The 20422-nt window shown below is 41.0% G+C and overlaps 1 protein-coding gene and 2 long non-coding RNA genes across 4 annotated transcripts; 2 read left to right on the top strand and 1 right to left on the bottom strand.

Moving 5' to 3' along the window:
• Window positions 1-340: 340 nt before the first annotated feature.
• Window positions 341-14129, bottom strand: cfap57 (cilia and flagella associated protein 57). 2 transcript variants are annotated; one of them, XM_004559877.3, is made up of 21 exons: window positions 13826-14129; window positions 13367-13680; window positions 13021-13274; window positions 12312-12486; window positions 12085-12237; window positions 10436-10575; window positions 10134-10299; window positions 9741-9854; window positions 9448-9660; window positions 9130-9303; window positions 8766-8927; window positions 5559-5714; window positions 5302-5395; window positions 5028-5218; window positions 4771-4944; window positions 4473-4631; window positions 2446-2589; window positions 2053-2169; window positions 1344-1478; window positions 1113-1256; window positions 341-953 (listed from the first exon to the last, which is right to left on the bottom strand). In XM_004559877.3, the coding sequence occupies exons 1-21, from the start codon at window positions 13980-13982 to the stop codon at window positions 780-782; spliced, it is 3510 nt and encodes a 1169-aa protein (XP_004559934.2). In that variant the 5' UTR covers window positions 13983-14129; the 3' UTR covers window positions 341-779. The 2 variants fall into 2 exon arrangements, with proteins under 2 accessions (XP_004559934.2, XP_076739784.1); XM_076883669.1 differs by lacking the exon at window positions 13826-14129 and having other exon boundaries at window positions 13021-13254; window positions 13367-13493.
• A 41-nt stretch (window positions 14130-14170) lies between these two features.
• On the top strand, window positions 14171-16212 carry LOC143418726 (uncharacterized). Its single transcript, XR_013098739.1, has 3 exons — window positions 14171-14243; window positions 14415-14510; window positions 15401-16212. It is a non-coding gene; the product is annotated as an uncharacterized LOC143418726 (long non-coding RNA).
• A 908-nt stretch (window positions 16213-17120) lies between these two features.
• On the top strand, window positions 17121-20387 carry LOC143418569 (uncharacterized). Its single transcript, XR_013098566.1, has 5 exons — window positions 17121-17203; window positions 18636-18741; window positions 18947-19069; window positions 19206-19361; window positions 19519-20387. It is a non-coding gene; the product is annotated as an uncharacterized LOC143418569 (long non-coding RNA).
• Window positions 20388-20422: the final 35 nt, after the last annotated feature.

Here is a 20422-nt window from a genome sequence, read left to right as displayed (position 1 = left end):
AGCTTTAACAGCGGAAATGTAGCCTTATCCATTGAAGTGTTAATTCCAGAATGTAAATATTGTGTGGCTGTTGGGAATTTCTGTGGTTGAGGAACATCAATGAATACACAAATAATTTCTTAAGCGCTCACCAATAGGAGGGGAGAAGTTGCAAAGTGCAGAGAAATGAAGATTTGTAAACCATCTGAACATGTGGATGGTTACTGTGAGGCTGCAGCAGATCTATAGATGGTTAAGAAATTATTTTAGAAACAATATCTGCATGGCTGCTATAAAGCTGATGTTTATGATACCTGTTTTAAAGAGCACACAAGTAGGTAGGATGGTAGGAATGACAAGAACCTGGAGATATTGGTTTGTGTCCTTTCACTCAACATTCAATTTTGTTTTTATTTTCTCTGGTTTAGACACTAGAACTACATGTTTAGGCTAAAAATGAAAATGATATATATATATTGCAGTTGTGACATGAGGAATAAGACTCGCCTCACTACACAGGGCCACTGCTAAAGGACATCTTTTGTATACATTGGAGACACCAGCGTCTTTGGCTAAACATCAGTATTTGACTTCCTGGAAATGAGAACAGGTTCACTGGTCAGTGATCAAACCTTTATCAATGTGATTGTTTTCTGCAGTAAATTGCTATGGTAACATACAAATCCACACGTTCATTATCAAAGTGAATACAACAATCTTACAACTTTCTTCTTATATGATTTTCATGTGTATCTGCTGCTGTGTGTTAGTTGCAGAGCTATTGCTGAGGTAAAAGACGATCAGCTGACTCCTAGCTGTTTGGGCTCCTGGTAGGCTGCTTCTTCTAAGATGGGCTGTGACTTCTTGGGCTTCTTTAAGAGAGCCAGCTGAGCTCTGACGTCTTTAGCCTGAGTCCTGGCCAAATGCAGCTCCTTCCGCAGCTCGTTGATTTCAGCAATCAGAGTCATGTTTTCCTGCAAAGTCCAAAGTCGTGGCTAGATAACTATCAATTCAGCAGGTCTTTACTCCACATTACACTTTCACACTCTGTCATACAGGATATGTTAAGACTTCAGAGTTGCATTGTTAATGACTAATGCCAATGTACTGTTGTGATCTGGGTAATGACTAACCTTCATGATTTTGGTGTAGACCTTTTCGTGCTCCTCTGCAGATTTGACCAGCCTCATTTTGAGGCCATTTACTGTCCTCTCCTGTCGATCACACTGGTGACGCAGCGCCTTCTGAACAGTATCATCTGCATTGGTTCTCTCCACCTTTCAAACGGGACATACACTTGACAGTTTGATTTCAAGCCCTCCCAGCATCCAGGCAGCTCTTGGGGTATTTCTTAGCACACTTACCCTTTCAGTCTGCTGGACATATCGAGCGTATATCATCTGTATGTTGTCCTTCAGAGTTTTAGGCTCCTGGATGAAGCCGACACAGTTGTGCAGGTCTGATTTCAATCGCTGGAGATGCGTCTCCAAATCTTTGACCTGACAACAAAAAACAAGAGAAGCCCATTCTTATATTAAAAAAGGAATGATTTTTATTACACTTTTATCCTCAAAGCTTAAAGAGGATCTATTCTGCTCACTTCCAGCTTCATATTTTTATTCCTCGATTTTACTACAGTACATGTAGCCCAGTAGATTCACAGTTAAAAACAATCATCATTTACCTTATACTTGGCCTTCATGCAGCTGTTCACCTTGTGTCTGAAACAGGTTTTAGTTTCCGCCACCCTACATTTCCTCTGATTGGCTGCCACTTGTAAGCAAGAGCTTTTGGGTGGAGCCAAAGTCCTTCTAGGACCTAATCTTGCCACTTGGCATTAATGTTAGCAGTACCTCAAATCTGATTTAAAAAAAAAAGAGTTGCTGATTTTGATTCTGGCCCAGTGGGTTTAAAAAGTTTTCTTTGCAGATTTCTCCATTAGACTTCAATTCAAGATTCTCTGAATGCCACTTCTTTCTCAAAAGAGTTAGGTCCACAATTATTTGCACAATGACACAGATTATGTAGTTTTGCCTCTTTACTTTAAAAAGGAAGCGTTGTTTGTTTACTGACCTTCTGACTCTCTTTGCACATCTCTTTGTCTCTGGTCTTCAGTTTGAGCTTCAGCTCAGAGACGGTGAGCTTCAGCTGAGCATTGCTCTTGTCGGTTTGTATAAGCTCTTCCTCCAGCTGCCGAACACGAGAAATAGCACGACACTGTAACTGGTAGTGTTGACACTGTTTTAACTTGACTGCTAATGCAGTCCTATCAGATCAATTAAAACAAGGTCAACCGAGCACAGCAAACTTTATTTCTGTCTAACTTTTTAACTCAACACTATTCAAATGGCAAGAAAATGTACAGGAACCCTTATGAATCATCTACATTTATGTATTCAACAGTCTCCACATATGTTTTCTAACCATGTGTTAACACAGTGCTAAGCTTTTCCATCTTTCACATACCTGACTGATCCGCTCCTTCTTCACATTGATGTCATGTTGCAGAGGCTCAGTTTTCTGCTTTAACTCATTCAGCTGGAATTCAAGAACAAACTTTAACTTCTCCAGTTCCTGATTCTTTCTCTTCAAGCACGAGATAATGTGATCCTGTGAGAACATGAACAGGTTGAACGGTTTTAGAGTTCAAAGGTTTTCATACATGAATTCTGAACAATGTCAAGAGAATCTGGTCCAGATCAGTCTCCATATGTCATGTAGTCAAACTGAATTAGACAGTACAATTTTACAGCTAATGTAGAGAAGAGCTCAGAGTTGAAGTGCATTGTAGGAAAACTTGTCTGTCTTTCAGTAACCCAGCGCTTTAAAATATGCTTATATTATACTTATATGCTTATAATATGCTCATATTCCCATAAATGTATGCACAGTAACACAGCACTTAAGCTTCGCTGAGAAATCTACACTGCACCTGCATCACAACTGCAACCCCTCTGACACCCTTCAATAAACCTACAACATAACCTGACGCACTCCTTTGTAGAACCAGAAGACATATCAACGCAGCCCACAGCTGTTGTGACTGGCCTGTTCGTCCTGTGTATTTCTGGCTATTTTTCAACGCAATCATCATCTCATCTATAATGACTCATAAATGTCAGCAAATTCCTGGAGGGAGATCTGTGAAGCTGTCAGGATGGTCATGAAGGAAAGTACAAAGAAGCAGAAAAACTTGAGGAACAAATAAGTGAGCACTGAGCACCAGAGATGGGCAGTAACACGCGTTACTGTAATCTGATTACTTTTTTCAAGTAACGAGTAAAGTAAGGGATTACTATTGCAAAAACGGTAATTAGATTACCGTTACTTTCCCGTAGGAACGCTGCGTTACTGCGTTACTAAAACCGTGATTTTTTGCGAGAATGTCTCACGACAGTGGTAAGCGAGTGCGCCGTTAGTGGCAACAGCTGTGTGCAGATCAACAGTGGATCACATATCAATTGTGGGAGAGAGTATGAGCGTGCAGCGTTTAAAGCGTGGAAGTACTGACCTTACTTTGAGTTTGATTCCATAAAAAGTGACAAAAACATTAGCGTCCATCGTGCGTGGGAAGAAAACTTCTTTTTACAGCGAAAAAAAACCCTAAACTTCCGAGCAAGCACCGAGTGCGCAACGCCGTAATGGGAAATTCACAGAGAAACTCGCTGATTCTTCCACTGACCGCGGCACACCTGCACCAGGGTAAACCTCCGCCTACCCCCAGTCCTGCTTTACAGGTGAAAATAGAGCAACAGGACCGCTGAGTCTTTGACTTTATTTATGTTCTGCTGTGTTTTACTTGCATCTATTTGAAAGACTGAGTGTAAACACAAAAAATATTTTATTTTATGAGCTGGAATGTGCAGAAAATAGGTTTACATGTTAAACTAATTTATTCAAGTCAGAGAATGTTGCATATAATTAAATTTTTGCTTGATGCATAAAGTTAAAAGATTAAAACTGATAAAACAAGTTTAAAAAAAGAGATAATTTTCCATTTGATTACATTTTGTATGATGGATTATGCAGAAAAAGTAGAATTGGGCTGAAAGATCTATCGCTTTATCACCTCTTCAGGTTGTAAATCGTGTTTTTAAAAAGTAACTAAGTAACTAAGTAATTAATTACTTTTGAAAATAAATAATCAGTAAAGTAACAGGATTACTTTTTTGGGGAAGTAATCAGTAATTAGTTACTGATTACTTTTTTCAAGTAACTTGACCAACACTGCTGAGCACAACAAAGAGCAGGAACTCGAGGGGGCGAGAAGTCCCCAAATCTTATTTGTTTCTATCAGCTGGGTGTCAAAACTCATCATTAAAATGTCACTTTATGCTTTATGGAGTTAAAGCTAGTGTTAAATGATAAGTTAATGAATGTCGTCACTTCTGACTCCATATGTGTAACGTCGAGGCTTCAAAATGTAAAACTGTTTAAAATTCTGCTAAGTGGACGTTTGGTTGACAGGAAATGACAGCTCTGATCTTGGTCACCTTGTCCTGACTGGTCTTTTCATGTCCAGAGATCTGCCTCTTCAGGTCTTCAATGTCACTCTCCAGGGAGCGGATCAGCCCAAGCAGCCTCTGCCGCTCTTGCTTCAGTTTGTTTATATCAGTGCTCCTGTCATCAATCTGCTTCTGTAGACTGATGAACTGTGAACACACCAGCGTCCAACCAACCAAAGAGAAGACACACAGAGAACAGCAGCTGATGTGAGCAGACAGACAGGAGACAGAGCTGATGCTCTGCAACAGAACCAAACATTCAGTGAATAACAGAAGCTTTGTTCACCTTTTGTGCCATGATGCTATTTTTTCCCTTCAGATTTGTATTGGTCTGTTTCTCAGTTTTCATTTTCTTCTCATAATTGGTCTGGATCTCGAGAATCTTCCTCTCCTCGTCCTCTTCAGCCTGCTTTATGATTGCTTTAAAAACACTAATCTTCTGTTCGGTGTCCTCCTGACACTAAACGAAAGATTACCGGTTTCATTCAACTGCTGCACCATTTAACTTACCACCACCTCCTCTTCCTGCTCCTTATTACTGACCTGAGCGAGGAGCTCGGCCTTCTCCTGTAGCTTGGCCTCGTACATCTTTGTGAGCTCCTCCACCGCTTGGATTTTTCTGTCCTCTGCAGACTTGAGCTGCTTCTCATAGTCTTCCTGCATTCTTTGATGTTTTTGCTGAAGATCCTGGTACTTCTCGTGCTCCACAATCAGCTTCTGGCTGTATGATAGCTCTGTGTGTGATTAAAAGAGTATGAACACCAAACACTTACAAAAATAAAGATAACAGATTGTGCTGATCCTGTTCTCCTGTTACCTAAATCCTTCAGTTCTTTCGAATGCTTCATAATAAGCTCTGCAGAATTCTGCTGATTCTCACATTCCTGCTTTTCCATCTCTGTCTTCATGGCCTGCAGTAAAAGCAGGATACTTGATTCATCAAGGGCAGCAGCTACTGACTCAATTAATCAACGTCAAAAGTCACCCACTGATGATTGCTAGTCTTGGGAAGACATTTTGACCTTTAAGTTGTAAATCTATGTGAAGCTGAGCTCTCGTGTAACAGAGGCACACCTGTTGGGATGTTTTCAGAGATTCTATCTGCTGGACAAAGTTGTCAGACAGCTCTCTGAGCTTCTCGTTGTAGTTCATGTCCTTCAGGCGGAGCTGGTACTCATTCTCCATCTGCAGCTCCTCCAGCCGCATCTTCATCTCCAGCATGTGCTGGGTCTGAAAGTAGACACAGGAACATACATTCAATACCTCTTCTTTTAACCATAACATGACAGTTGTCACCTTGTTGCAATTCTTTTAGCTTTCTTCTAAAGTGTCGTACATAAATAACTTAAACCAGACACATAAACACATGAAGTGTACCTCATACTACTTGGAAAGAGCAGATTGCTGTAGCGTCTGCAGTAATGTGAACCCCAGACTCTGCTTCGCGTGAAAGCGAGGCTGTCGATTTACTGGCTCACCTACATTCCCACCCTGACCTACAGCCACAAGTTGTGTGTAGTGGTTGAAGACCATGGATACAAGCAGTGCAAATGAGCTTCCTCCAAAGGCTCGGTGAGGAGCCTGTTCATGTAGGAGGAAGTCCAAGTAGAGCCACTACTTCATCACATCAAAAGAAGTGAGCTCAGGTGGTTCAGGCATCTGACCAGGAGGCCTCCTAAACGAGGTGTTTCAGGCATGTACTAAAGAGAGAAAGGCTGAAGAGAGATGCTGGAGAAGTTACATCTGGTTTGGGAACACCTCAAGGTCCCCGAAAGACCAGGATTAGTGGTGAGAGTGAGGTCTCTGCTGAGATGCTGCCCCAGCAACCAGGACCTTAGCTTGGTCCTGGTTGCTGGGGCATCATAAGAAGCCGAAAATGGTCGTATGTACAGAGCTGGGAACATCCAAACCAACAGAGGCTGTTCATGAGCAGAACCAACATTGCTGTCTCCCGCCTGATCCGTAAGATGAAGCTTCCCGGCCGTGAGAACAAAATCACTGTCATCGTGGGAACAGTCACTGATGATGTCAGGATTCAGGATATCCCCAAGCTCAAGATTTGTGCTCTGAGGGTGACTGATGGTGCCCGCATCCTCCACCAAAGCTGTCACGAAATCGATCAATGTAGAGCAGTGTCACAAACCACGGAAGCCCCAGAAAAGTGCAATCAAACGATGACTTTATTAACAGCCCGGAGAAAACATCAACATATGTCTTCTGACCAAAATACATGTTGTGGACACTTCTAAAGCAGTGGGGTACACGCCCCCCCCATGGCGTCAAATACAGATTAAAATAGGTTCCAGACATTAGTCACAGTTAATCGTACATTTTTAATAGCTATAAGCAGACATAGAACTTCTGATTCTTTCCTAAAATAATTTTCACATATGGCACTTTGTGTATGTGTGTTTTCTATTCATTAATGTAATTGTCAGTTATTTTCTCTCTTTATTTTACTTTTTTTATCTGTTTGTTTGTGACGTTCTACTTTAGTTCTACTAAATCTTGATGTAAAAACAATACACCCTTATTCCACGCACACACTCTGCAGTTTGCCTACGCACACACTTCTCTCTCAGACTTCCTCTGTTCACACACTATGAGTTTTTATTAGTTATTTATTATTTTGTATAAATCACACAGAATCATTCAAATCGAGTACTCACAACATTCACACACTTAGAATCACTCAAAATACGCTTTCCTAAGAGTATTTTATCAAACATGCTTCCAAGAATCAGAAAGAGGAAGTAGACAACACTCAGTAACTGCGTCTGTCCTCTTAAAAGAGAAGAGAAATAAACACATATGGGACAATTCTCCCCATCTTAGACAAAATGTGACCTTAAATGTCCTTTTCTAAGTCATGTTCTTCTTTAAACACAACTCTTGGCCTCCAGGGCATAACCTTTGGACTTATAACTCTGATATAAGTCCACACAGTACGGAGAACCTGCAAGTTCAGTTTTTTCTTTTTAAATTCTCCACACACTTGAAGAACTGTTTGTCATTTATCTGCCCAAGAACTTCATCAAATGGACCTCGCCGGGTCCAGTAATCTTCAACACAATTGTGTATCCTCATGTACACAACTTATTCTTCACTGGTATCACAGCACATCTAGTAATATCATCAGAATTACTTCATCATAGTAAACATTGATTTTCCTTTAAAATCAATTTACCATCAGAACTCAAGATCACAGCTGACTCGATTCTCTGAAATCCTGAGTCAGTTAAACACCTTGCTCAACTCAAGGTGTCCTTTTCTCGGACTTCCTCGTCCGAACTCACTCTTTTTACCCCGGCATCTCCACCAGAATGTTACGAGATCTTCCACTCTTAATTGGTGAAAGAAGGTAACTTCGTAAGTTCTCTCCACTGTCTCACAGTAGCAAACAACCTGCGCATTCAGAAGATCCCCTTCTCACTGTAATTCAATTCTCATAAACCCAAAAGTAAGCATATTATTTCCCTAGTCAAAAGTGAAACCGTTCCTCACACAGTAATTCTTAATCCAACCTTAAAGTGAAACAAACACCCTTCGTGTTTTGAAACTAAAAAGGAAGGAAGAGCGCCCAATTTTAACGGCGCATGTTATTACTGAACAACATGACAAAGTACAAATACTTTGTTACTGTACTTGAAAAGAATTTTCAGGTATCTATACTTTACTTGAGTAGGTATTTTTCTGACAGCTGTTTACTTTTACTCCCTACATTTTAATCAAATATCTTTACATTCTACTCCTCACATTTTTAAAACAGGCTTTTTTGATACTAGTATCTGTACTTAAGTACGAAATATCTGTACTTTTGCCACCTCTGTATCTACGTGTGTGTATGTAAGTATGCATGGATGGATGCGCTAGCCATGTATGGGGAGGCTTCATCTGGCAAACCTCACATGCAGTACAGCACTAAGGATTGTTCCTTCTAGGAAGTAGAAGTAGACTGGGGGGCAGAGGCTTCAGCTTTCAGAGACCCTGTCTACTTTTGCGATCAGGCTTAAAACTTTTCTTTTAGATGAAATATACACATACATAGGATACATATAGTTAGGGCTGGATCAGGTGACCCTGAATCCTTAGTTATGCTGAAATAGGCCTAGGCTGCTGGAGACTTCCCATGATGCACTGAGTGTTGCACTGAGTGATGTTCCAAAGCTATAACATTACAAACACATAACTGACCACTTGCACTGATGGTCCAGGATCAAGAACTTACAATGCTTTAGGAACAAGACCAACAGGGGGGTGTCACACTATGCACTTACTCACCTTCTCCTCCAGGTCTGACTTGGTGATAAGGATCTCTTCCGTGTGGACTATGTGTTTGTTGCTCTTTAGACCTCTGCCTTCCTTATCGATGATTTTCCAAATCAGCAGACAGCCGTCTTCAGACACTGTCAGCAGGAACTGATCATCATACGTGATCACCATCTGAGGACACACATGTTTTAGTGGGTGGACTCTTTGCGTCTGAATGATCAGCATCATAGTCAATCGATTTTTTCATACACGATGTGAGATTGTGTGTATATCAATCTCACATCACATTAATACACATAATTTCCCCTAGGGATCAATAAAGTATTCTGATCAGTGCAAATCTCAATCAGAGCAAATCAGTGCTTCTGCTCACCTTGGTGACAGGCCCAGAGTGAGCCTGGTATGTCATCCATTCCTTCTGGATAGGTAATGGGTATTTAATGGCCCTTACAGTCCCACTGGAGGTCCCGGTGAAGACCACTCTACCAGAATGGGACACTGCAAGAGCAGTGTGAGCTGTCTCATCAGCTGGAACCTCCCTCAGTACCTGTGGATAGGATATAACAATAAACCCAGTTTTTTTTAAACAAAAAAAAAAGAAAGAAAAAACAACATTGCTGCTGCTTGAGATGTTTTGTTGATTTGCAGCAACTTAAAAGAACAAATCCAGGAGTCAGCTGTGCTTGCTAACCTGACAGTCTTGGATCTCCTTCAGAGTGAGGTCTGTTCCCACAGCCAGGATGGTCTTACAGTCTGAGGAGAAGGCCACACCTGTATAACTACAGGACTTTAGGACGCTTTCTGACTCCCGCTTGCCACTCTGCGTGTTCCACTCGTACACTGCCCCATCCACCCCACAAGACACGACCCGGCTGTCGTCCAGGCTCCATTCAATCCGACACACCTGTTAATTGAAATACCAGTAAATAAGAATGACAAATAAGCACTGGGACTCCTCTGTAACACATACTCCAGCTGACTCACCTTTCCATTGTGGCCCTTCAGATTAAGGATATTGTCAAAAGAGGTGACAGAATAGATTTGAATGATGTTTCCATTGACAGCTGCAAACATGTGGCCACCATTGCTAAAAGCACACTGAAAAGTGAAGGAGACAAAGACAGAGTCCAAGCGCAAAAGTTTTGAGTGGAAAATGTGATAATGCTCCACTTTAAGATGAATTATCAGATATCGCAGTAAATGCTGAAAACGCTAACCCAGGATTCAGTATTTACGGATTTACAGAACACAGCTGGATGAGACACAACAGAAGGGGGTAAAGATCAATCATTTCACCCTTGAATTTAGTAATACTCTGATTATTTCAGTATTGGCTGTTCAGATTTACTGCAAACACAAATGCAAAGCAACCTCTACCTCTCTACAGCTGCGCACAGTGAACTCCTTGAAGGTGCGGATGTCATCAATAAGCAGGTTCATCAGCCTGAGTCTGTCTGAAAACCCCACAAGGATGAAGAGGCCTGTGGGATGTAGTGCCACGCTGTACGCCTCCTCCTGGAACTCCTTGCACAGCTCCAACACTCTAGAGACAAAACAGAGAGAACAGCAAGAGCTCAGAAAGACGACATGTCATTCTGTTATGCAGTTTTATATTGTATCAACCTGACGAAAACTGATTGATATATATCTATAAAAGGAATTGTGTGTATGTGTTTTACTTTGTCTCGTAGTTCCAGATGCGGACAGAGCGGTCCAGAGAGCAGGTGGCTACGAGGGGCTTGCGTATGCAGATGGACAAACCAGTGATGGAGCTGGAGTGGAAGGACTGGGACAGGAACTCAAAGTGTAGTTTATCCTCCTAATGGAGTTGCAAAGATAACTTTAAACATCTAAAGAGAACTCTGATGCCTTAAACAAGTGGAGAAAAAAAGAGAGTGGAGGTAGACAACAGAAAGAAGACAATGAAGGAAGAGAAGGAGAAAACAACAAAATTTTTTTTACCCTTTTTCTCTAGAGAATGGATGGGCAATTAACTTTTCAAGGGGCCACATGAGAAACTGGCACTGTTGTGGAGGGCCATGCTACATCAGAATTGAGTTCAGCCTATATTCTCAAATCAATTCTGATGGGGAGTTTATCAAAGGGTGCAATGTCTTTACATTTAAATCCTAATCTACCACTGACCTCATGTGGGCCACATCTACTCTAGATGATGTCAAAGAGAGGAAATATCTGTAAAAAGGTTACCTTAGAGAACTAACTTAAAGGCAGAGAAGCTTGTTTCAGATAAAAAATGAACTGAGGGGATGTATCGAGGCCTAGTATAAGACAACTACTCTAACAAAGTCCATGAATAAAAATATGGAGCTGCAAATAAAGACAAAATTATTTTTTGCTGGATTATTTGAACTGTTTTCCATGTTTCTTGGATTGACCTTTTTCTTTTCATTCACAAGACTTTGCTACTGTTTTCTTTGCTACAGCATACAAAGACTGTTAAAAATATCCAACTGGAAATTAGCACAATTGATCCACCAAAAAAAAGAAGAGGAAGTGTTAAGTCTAATTGTTGAATGTTGCCATTGTGTTTCTTAAATTTGTACAGTCTTAGTTCAAGCAGTAGGATCAAAGCCATTCCTTTGATCCTGACCACCTCTCCAACCACTCTGTGCTCGGGGAGGTTTTATTGTAGATACATCCTATCTGAAAGATCTGTTTCTTTTTTTGTAAGCTTCCTGGGTTTACGACCCTTTGGTCAGCAGGAGGTCTGACACACACACACACACACACACACACACACACACACACACACACACACACACACACACACACACACACACACACACTTTCTTACAGAAGTTCACACATATACATACAAATGCTTTGTCTCAGAACCAAGGGGGCGTGGCTTTGTTCTGACATGTTTTGTGTGAACTGTGTCTCAATAAAAAGGGCAGCAAGGGAGGTCGTGGTAGAGGTCATTTTCGTGGTGGACACAGGCCTCCCTTGCGCAAGTGTTTGATCGATCGACTGTCTTGTTTTCTTCATGATGAATAAGTCTCTAGAATTAGCGGGGCTTGTGGAAACACAGACCCAACAGGAAGTGAGATCATACATAGAAGAAAAAGTAAAACAGCAAAATAATATGTATGTATTTCTGACTGCCGACCAGCTACTATAGTAATGTTTCAAGTACAGAGGAGGTCAGTGTGAGAATGGATGTAGCAAACAGCTCTACATAATCTGAATTGATGGGGGCATGTGGAAGAAAATAAAATACCAGCTAGGACAGTTGATGCAGTAATTTCACTTATACAAATGATGAACCCCGTCATTGGTGGTGCTGGTAGGTGTAACTGCAGAGCACCTTGTTCATGTCCACAGAGGACAGGCTGACACTGTACAGCTGTCCTCGGTTTGTGCTGATGGCCAAAGTCTCCTCTGCTGGACTGATGCATATGGTGTCAATCTGCTGGTATTCTGCCAAGGTCACACCGCTGCAGTATGCATCTAGAGGGATCTGACACAAGCATACCCATGTGCACACAAAGACTTCACTTTCCACCTTTTCTGAAATAAAGCTTGAACATTTACCTTTATCTCCCTGGTCTTTCTGTAACCATTCTCATCTGTCTGCTCAAACAGAAAAACGGTGCCAGGACCTCTAGAGCATGCAAAGCCTTTGGAGTAGGACAGGATTGCTGTGATGGAAGGGACAGAGGGACCTTCATTCACATTAGCATCTTTGATCTTCTTTACCTCCACCTGCCTGTGCAGAGTGAAGCGGGTATAAGCAAGAACATCACTCATCAAAGATGGATCGCTGCAGTGACCACAGTGAACCCATTCATCTGGTCTGAGATCAGCTGGTTATCATTTGTTATACGCATTTCCATTCCATGTTTTAACATGTCTGCCAATTTTTCCACTACTTTTTTAAATCATTGCCACACGTTATGAGTGATACTAGCTGCTCAGACATTTAAAGTCTTTATTTAATCCATCGGCGTGTATTTGTTGGACAACAATGAAGTTAGACACCAGGAATCATTTATATTTGCCCATCTGCCCAGTTTAGCAGGTGCTTTTGGTAGCCATGAAAAGCTCTATGCTAGATATTTTTGGGGTACAACCGACAGAATTCAATAAAATTAGTTGGTTTTGAGGTCAGATTATTCACCATTATGATTATGGACTTGACCCTGATTGGGTCAAAAATGGCAGGAACAGCATGGGGTGGAGATGAGTTACAGAGGCTGCTTCATGTAAAATAGCACCAGTTCATGTGGTCCAGCTTTCTCACCTGGCAGGCTGGCCCTGCACACAAGTCATGCTGATCTCTCTTCGCAGGTCTCCAGACTCAAACACCAGCAGTCTGCCAGTGTCTGTGCCAGCGATCACCCTGTGCTCTGACACCCAGGTGTGGCACAGGAAATTGATGGACTCAACCTTTGCAACACTGCTTGGTTTCAGGGCCCCCTCTGAGTAGCGGAACAGCTTGAAAACACCGGTTCCGCTCACACAGAGCTGTGTGTTGCTGTAAGGGTTGAAGCTGACCTGATGAGAAACAGTTACTATAATAATAACGTGTTCAGCATGTGTATGCCTGCATTTATACAAGCTTCACTGATGCAGCACAGATGACTCACCTGGGTGACAGGATTATTTGTGTTTGTTGTCTTCAGTGTTGCCAGGAGTTTGTGTTTCTCCCAAAGCCAGAGGATCAGCATCCACTCGGGGCTCCCTGTCAGGCCTATCAGGTACTTGGAATCAGGAGAGAAAGCAATGCAGATAAACTCTTGAACAGACATGTCTCCTGCACTCAAAACCTTTCTCTTTCTGCCCTGCTCATGCTGCAGGTCAAACACAGTGACGGTGGCTCTCTCTCCATAATCTGACACTGCCAGGTAGCGTCTGTTGGAGCTGATGGTCATAGCACGCATTCCCTGACTTCTCTCTGAGCCTGGAGAGACGACACCAACAGAAATAAATGCTGTTAAATACTAAAAAAAACAACTTTCGTACTTATATCAAGAGCACCACCAGGGTAGAAATTTAGGTTACTTATGTTAGTTAGTTATGACTTAGACATCTAAAAATGAGCGCACCTGAAATGAACCGCTGCCATCGTTGGACAGTGTTGAAACACACGCAGCTGTTTCCGCTGGGGAAGACGACGGTTTGCTCGTCAAAGAAACACAAATTGTTCCTCACACCAGTCCGTACACCGAAAATGAAATGGGACTGAGCAACTACAAAAGACATTTTTAGATGTCACTTAAAAAAATAATAATATGCCAGCAGCAGCAGACTTGAAAACTGAAGAGTGTCTCTGCGCATAACAAACACTTCCAGAAAACATTAATGCTTCTGAAAGCCAGAAAAGCCCTCGCGGAACCGATTGAGAGTCACGTCGCTAGGCAACGCTGGGAAATCCCGCGAGACCACGAGAACTCGTAAGGTGTTTCCAGACCGTTGTTTCTAGTGATGTGCATACCACTGATTTCCTTTCCGATCCGATACCAGGTAAAATTCAGAGTGGTATCGACGATACAGATTCGATATGGGCTCAAATTGTGGTCATAAATATTTGAGCCCATAGAATCTTTCAATCCCTAGAACAAAAACAAATGTCCATAAAAGAGGACATAAATAAATCGGCCAGTTCTAACAAGGATATTGCCTCTATTGTTTTAGGATTTTTTTCTTTCTGGATTCGTTGTTGTAACAATCCCTTTTCGTTCAGAAGGAGGTGCTGTATACGAAATATGCAGCAAAATATAAAGCAGGGAGGTAAGGATTTAACACCATAGCTTCCTGAGAACCAACCTAATTAATTAATACCAACTCTAGCTGGTAACAAATGAGGAACATGAAATCTGTGACAGTCTGATTGCATAAGAATAGCAGCAGAAATGTGAAAAAGGAGGCTGAAATTCACAATGAAAAAGTAATGTTACAGTGTAATTACAGCAAATCAATACATTTTTTTGTTAGAAACTCAAGAAGAAAAGAGACTGAGAGATAAGATCTTTACATTCAGACAGATTCAAATGTCTGTGTGTCTTTACGCTTGTGCTTCAGTTTATAGGTAAAAATAAAATGAGAACATATATAGGGGTGGCTGTAGCTCAGGCGGTAGAGCAGGTCATCTACTGATAGGAAGGTTGCCAGGTTTCCTGGCTTCCCCTAGTCTGCATGCCAAATATCCTTGGGCAAGATATTAACCCCAAATTGCTTTTCAATGCATCCATCGGAGTATGAATGTGTGTGAATGCTTCTTAGAAAGCACTTAGAACACTTAGAACAATGTGCTTGTGCGAATGGGTGTGAATGGGTGAATGCACAAGTTGTGTAAAGCGCTTTGAGTGCTCAGAAGAGTAGAAAAGCGCTATATAAGAACCAGTCCATTTACCATATAAGAGAAGGATTAAAAATGTCTATTGGTTTCTCCAGTTTTGCTTTATTGTGCATTTTTATGTAGCCAAGACTGGTTTAGTGAACTGGTGAATGAAAAATGAACAAATGTAATCTTTTTTGTGAATAAGTGTATAAATAATCTGCACACACACATGTACATTTTTGTTTCTCTGAGTCATTATTAGCAGAGCTAAGTCGAGATCGTTTATTTGTCTTCACTGTCAGAGATCTGATTATATTTCCTGTGTCGTGTGTGCTTCCAGGTTTGGAGTAAAAAGGAAGGTGAGAAAAAAGTTTTATGCTGTCACAGTCACTCATCTAAAGACAGGTTGTTGAATGAAGCAACTGAACATGTTTAAATGTGGAGTTACTGCAGATTTCTGTGCACTTGTCATAGCTGTGGATTGTTCGAAGTGTTCATGTGTCCTTCAGGTTCTCCAGTTTCTTTAAAGTGCAGGTATGCAGGTTACCTGATCCATGTTTTCTGGTGGTGCATCAAAGTGACATTTCACCCTGCCATATTGAAGTAACTCATTCAAGGAGCTTCAGTCTTAGGTACTGATTTAGTTATCTTACTGACTCATCAGTTTCTGCACCAAAGCTTCTCTCACCAAAGCCACGGCATAGCTGGACAAGGTCATTGTTCCAACCTAAGCCACACTGCCTAGAGTATTTAGTTCACTTTGTGGCAGTTTCTTTATTTCTTAATGTTTTTTTTCTGTTAGTGCCTGGAACTGAGTTGCTTCGTCAGCAGCTCCTTCAGTTGTTGGAGGATGGAGAAGAGGATGCAGCTGTGACTTGTGAGACGTCGTCTGAGTTGGCTGCTACTCACTGGGAAATCAGAAACATGGTGTCCTTGCAAAAGTAGAAAGAGGCCAGGCCTTGTCTTATTGACAATATGTTAGCTCCTCTGGCTCCACAGCCACACAGTGTGTGTCAGTGTGGCAAACAAGTTGTTGTGAGGTGCCTGGACTGACTGCCTCTTCCATTCCTTTGTGCCCACTGTGATATTGCAGTTCACACACGCTTTGTCCTGCACAACAGAGAGGCAGTAACAGGAGGGTTTTTGCAGCCTTCATCAGAGTTTCACCAGCAAATAGGTACAGTTTTTAAGTCCTATACATTCCTTACTATGCACTATGAGTGGGTGCTGTTATTGTATATTTATTGTGTATCAGTGGACTTCCAATTCTTTTTATATATATTGTGTGTTTTAATGTTAGTGCGGCTGTTGCCTGTGCAAAGGCCAGATGATGTGTGTGGCTGCACAGCAGGTAACGTTGAGGGTTCACCTGGCGCAATAGTGGCTCTTGTAACCATAAATGGTAAGTGGCCCTTTTGTCACACAATACATACACAATAGACGTGTTTACAGGTTTTAGTGCATACTGTGCATTGCTATCTTGTTTGGAATTACCCTTGGCCCACGGTATATGCACCTATCAAAGGTCATTTGGATTTACCAGACTGATTTGAAAGCAACATGAAAAAAAAGATAAAACTAGGTCAAAATATTTTGCTTAGTACTGACATACATACATGCCAGGCATACATACTTGTGGGCTCCTTGGTGGCGTAGGTGCTGTTGACCTTAACCTGTTACTTAATTTATTAACTTAAACTTATCCGTCCTACAGGCCGTTATAACCTCTCAATGCCAGCTGCCTCTCAATGGTGAGCTGCACCTGCTGTGGCCTAATGTGGTCCTAATGTGTCTGTGTGTGAGATTCCACTTAGTTTCCTGCTGATTAATTATTATTTGTAGACTAACTAAAATGCAGGGTGAACAGACATGCTGACCCACCTGACTTTGGGGTGGAACAAAAGGAAAGTGAAGCAGCTGGGCTGCACTTTGAGCCAGAGATATCTAAAGGTAAGTTTTTCAACACTAATTTTGATGTGTGTGGTAATGGGGAAAAGCACCAGTACTCTAAAAATGTCAAAGTGAATGACATTTATTAATGTATTATTAGATCAGAGGATCCTTAGAGAACAAGTGGAGAGCCTAAATGTGGATGACAACACACTACAGCAATAGGTGGTTGATGTGCAGAACTGGGCTGAAGGTGACTCTCAATATAATGCACACCTATACAATGATAGGACCCACCATGGCCTCATTAATGAACTAAAGGTAGAGTTAATATCTTTCTGACAGTGTCAACAATGAAACATAAGGCTTGTAAAAGCAGAATTTGTGGCAGAGTTGTTGCATTTGATCAAATGGGATTGTACCTGGATTGAAATGCTGTTGTACAAGATGGTTTTATAAACCTGAACACCAACGTACTTGTTGTCTCATGATAATGCAGCGCATGAAGGCTACAGATGTCTTATAATCAATATCTGTCAAGTCAATGATAACAGACTGCACTGTAGTTCAGTCCATACACCTCACTGATGTACAACAGAACTGTAGAGTAACATTAGGCTGAACAAAGAGAGTTATTATGTTCTTTTATGGTATTATTTTCATTCTCTCTGCATCACACTTGGTAGTCTGTCTGTGAAGGTTCTCAGTCATCCAGGTCATCGAAGTCTAAGGAGCTTGGAAAGAAAAGCCTCTGGACTTTAAGTTTCCCTGAAGATGTTCATCTCATCTTTTCTCATCTGAAAAGCTTCTTCAGTTCTAAGGTCAAATGGTGGAGAGTCCCAGATTTTAAGCCCTATGGGAGTGTCCCCTCAAGAGGGACATGGACCCCCTATTTATCCTCTATCATCATTTATCCACTATCATTAGCCAAGATGTGAAAACAGTTGTAGGTCCCAATCAGCCAAGGTTTTGGGTGAACCCATTGTGAAACCTAGCCCCACCGTATTATGTTATTTATTGAAGTCAGATGGCCCAGGATGTGAGTGGGCTTTAAGGCGTCTGGGAAGGATCTCAAAACTGGATTATAGATGGCAGACAGTTGGTGTCGTAAACCACCGCCTCTGTTCAAAGATGGTCATTCACAGTGGACATAAATGGCTTCTTTCACTCCTCTTTAAGACCATCTGTCCTCTCTGTCCAAAATGTGAATGTTGGCATCCTCAAAAGAGTGACCTTTGTCCTTTAGATGGAGATGGACAGCCGAGTCTTGGCCCCTGGAGGTGGCTCTTCTATGTTGTGCCATGTGCTTATGAAGTGGCTGTTTGGTCTCTCCAATGTAGAGGTCTGAGCATTGCTCGCTGCACTGTACAGCATACGCTGCGTTGTTAACTTTGTGTGCGTTATAGTAGTTTAGATTTCCTGCATTTGGTTGGTGATAATTTCAAACCCTATATAGCACACGTAGTACAGCTTTTCTACAGTATTCTTGGAAAGGCACATGGAGTTATGTCTCAGCCACTTAAATGAAACAATACACTTATGACATTTGTGTGAAAAGTACCGCCCCCCTTAAAGGGAAAGTCTAGCTCTGGAAATTCTGCTTCAAAGACTGATTGCTGAATGTGAGTGATCAGTTTTATGTATTATACTCATCCTGTATTCTTATTAATATTCCTCTCACTTAGAAACTGATCAAACCGATGGCAGCCTTGGAGCGTTGCAGGCACGAATAGAGGAGTTTGTCGCCATCATCAGAGTGCAAACAAAATCTTTACAAACAAAGACAAAGTGGTATGTCCCTGTTTCTTTGAAATGGGCCGTTTGATACTTTTGCAGTTTGGTGCATGTACGGCTACTTTGTAAACAGAATAAAATCTTATCCAGGTTTGTTTTAGCTGGATGTGATGCATGTTCTAGCAAACAAATTGAAGAGTGTGGATTCTAATCTAAATATATACATTATGTGAAGGTGTGCCTTTTTTATGATTATTTACAGATAGCAACAAGAGGCGACAAAGAATTCACAAGGTCATCTTAGATGAGAAGAACCAAGCTTGCTGAACCAACAAAGCAAATTGTGTCCAGACCGACATTTGGCCCTGGCAGAGCACAAGTGAATGTAAGCTCTTCATTTATAAATATTTCAAATGTATCCTGTTTAAACAAATTCCCAGTATCTGAGCAGCAGTTGGATGTTCTGTTCTTGAATGATAATATGCTATTATGTTTTCCCTTCTGATGTTGATAAACTGTAGCTGCTGCTGACCTCCAGACAAAGAGAAAGGTCTTTGAGAAGGTGATGGCTGTGAGGTGCCTGAGAGAGGAGGAGATGATCGTTTGCAGGGAAATGCAGCATCACTGGACAGTGTTGTGAGTGCGATCTGTGGTGTTGGGGACAATCTCCTCAGACTGTAAGCACATCTATTATTTATTTATGTATTTATTTTATTTTTTTGGATGAATTGATTGAAAATAACAGCAGATGCTAAAGGATCCTAAATCCTTGTGTTTATAAGGTGAGTTATTTTGTTACTTTACTCATATTTATTGGTTTTGTTCTTTTTACAGCCTCCCTTTTTGGCATGTCGGAGGATGCACAGAGGGGACTGTGATTACAATGTAATGATTACAGGACATCAGACTACTTGTTCTTATTGTTTAATCACGAAAAATTGTCATATAGAAATAAAAAACCTGAAGTTTTTAATTGATGCTATTTGAACACTATATCTTGTCATTTAACATGTATATACTTGCCTGGAAATTTCAACAGCTTTTCGTGTGTTTTGAAACTGGGTTTTCGGAGACCTCAAATGTAAAATGTTCTGTCTCTAAAGCACACAAAAATGTTCGGACATTTTTCATAGTGCATGTTTGAGGATTATTTTTTCCAGAGAAATAATTAACACAGTTCAGCGGGCTACATGCTGAACTTAAAAAGCAAAGTATTGATCCAATCGTGCTAGTATCGATCCGATACCAATGCTAGAGTTGTTATCCATACTATCCATATTTGGATCGATCCGCCCACCTCTAGTTGTTTCATTTCTGTTGACCTTCCAGTTATTTTTTTAAACTGCGTTAAAAATTATGTCACTGACCAGGTTGTTGGTTAGTTTTAGAGTAGGCTACAAAATCCTTTAAATAGTGAAATGTAAAAAAATTTAGCAGAGTGCATTTTATTCACCAAATTTTGTTCTCATACTCAACAGTTAACTTGTGCATCACTCACCACTGTTACTTGAGAGCACAATAAATATGAGCCTGAATGAAAAATCTTATTCCCTTTTAATCAAAAGTGGTATGGTGAGTATTATTTACTTCTTAGAAAATAAAGTTTGCCAAAATAAGTTGTTGATAGCTTGTTTTTGTTATACAGTCTATGATTGTATGTAGGCTACTAATAGTTGATGTTACAAGAAATATTTAAAATGATTTCAGTAGAAGAGGTAAAGATGGTGAATTCCAGATT

The sequence above is a fragment of the Maylandia zebra genome, linkage group LG5, assembly GCF_041146795.1.
Source record: "Maylandia zebra isolate NMK-2024a linkage group LG5, Mzebra_GT3a, whole genome shotgun sequence".
NCBI lineage: Eukaryota > Metazoa > Chordata > Actinopteri > Cichliformes > Cichlidae > Maylandia > Maylandia zebra.
Note: the sequence above shows the minus strand (reverse complement) of the source record. Positions and strands in the feature narration are given on the sequence as shown.

Coding starts and splice junctions, on each gene's coding strand:
- cfap57 (XM_004559877.3), bottom strand. CDS start 13,982: ATGTCTTTTGTAGTTGCTCAGTCCCATTTCATTTTCGGTGTACGGACT. Junction 12,487..13,020: donor GTGCAGGGCCAGCCTGCCAG/GTGAGAAAGCTG, acceptor CACTCTGCACAG/GCAGGTGGAGGTAAAGAAGA. Junction 954..1,112: donor TCTACACCAAAATCATGAAG/GTTAGTCATTAC, acceptor TGGACTTTGCAG/GAAAACATGACTCTGATTGC.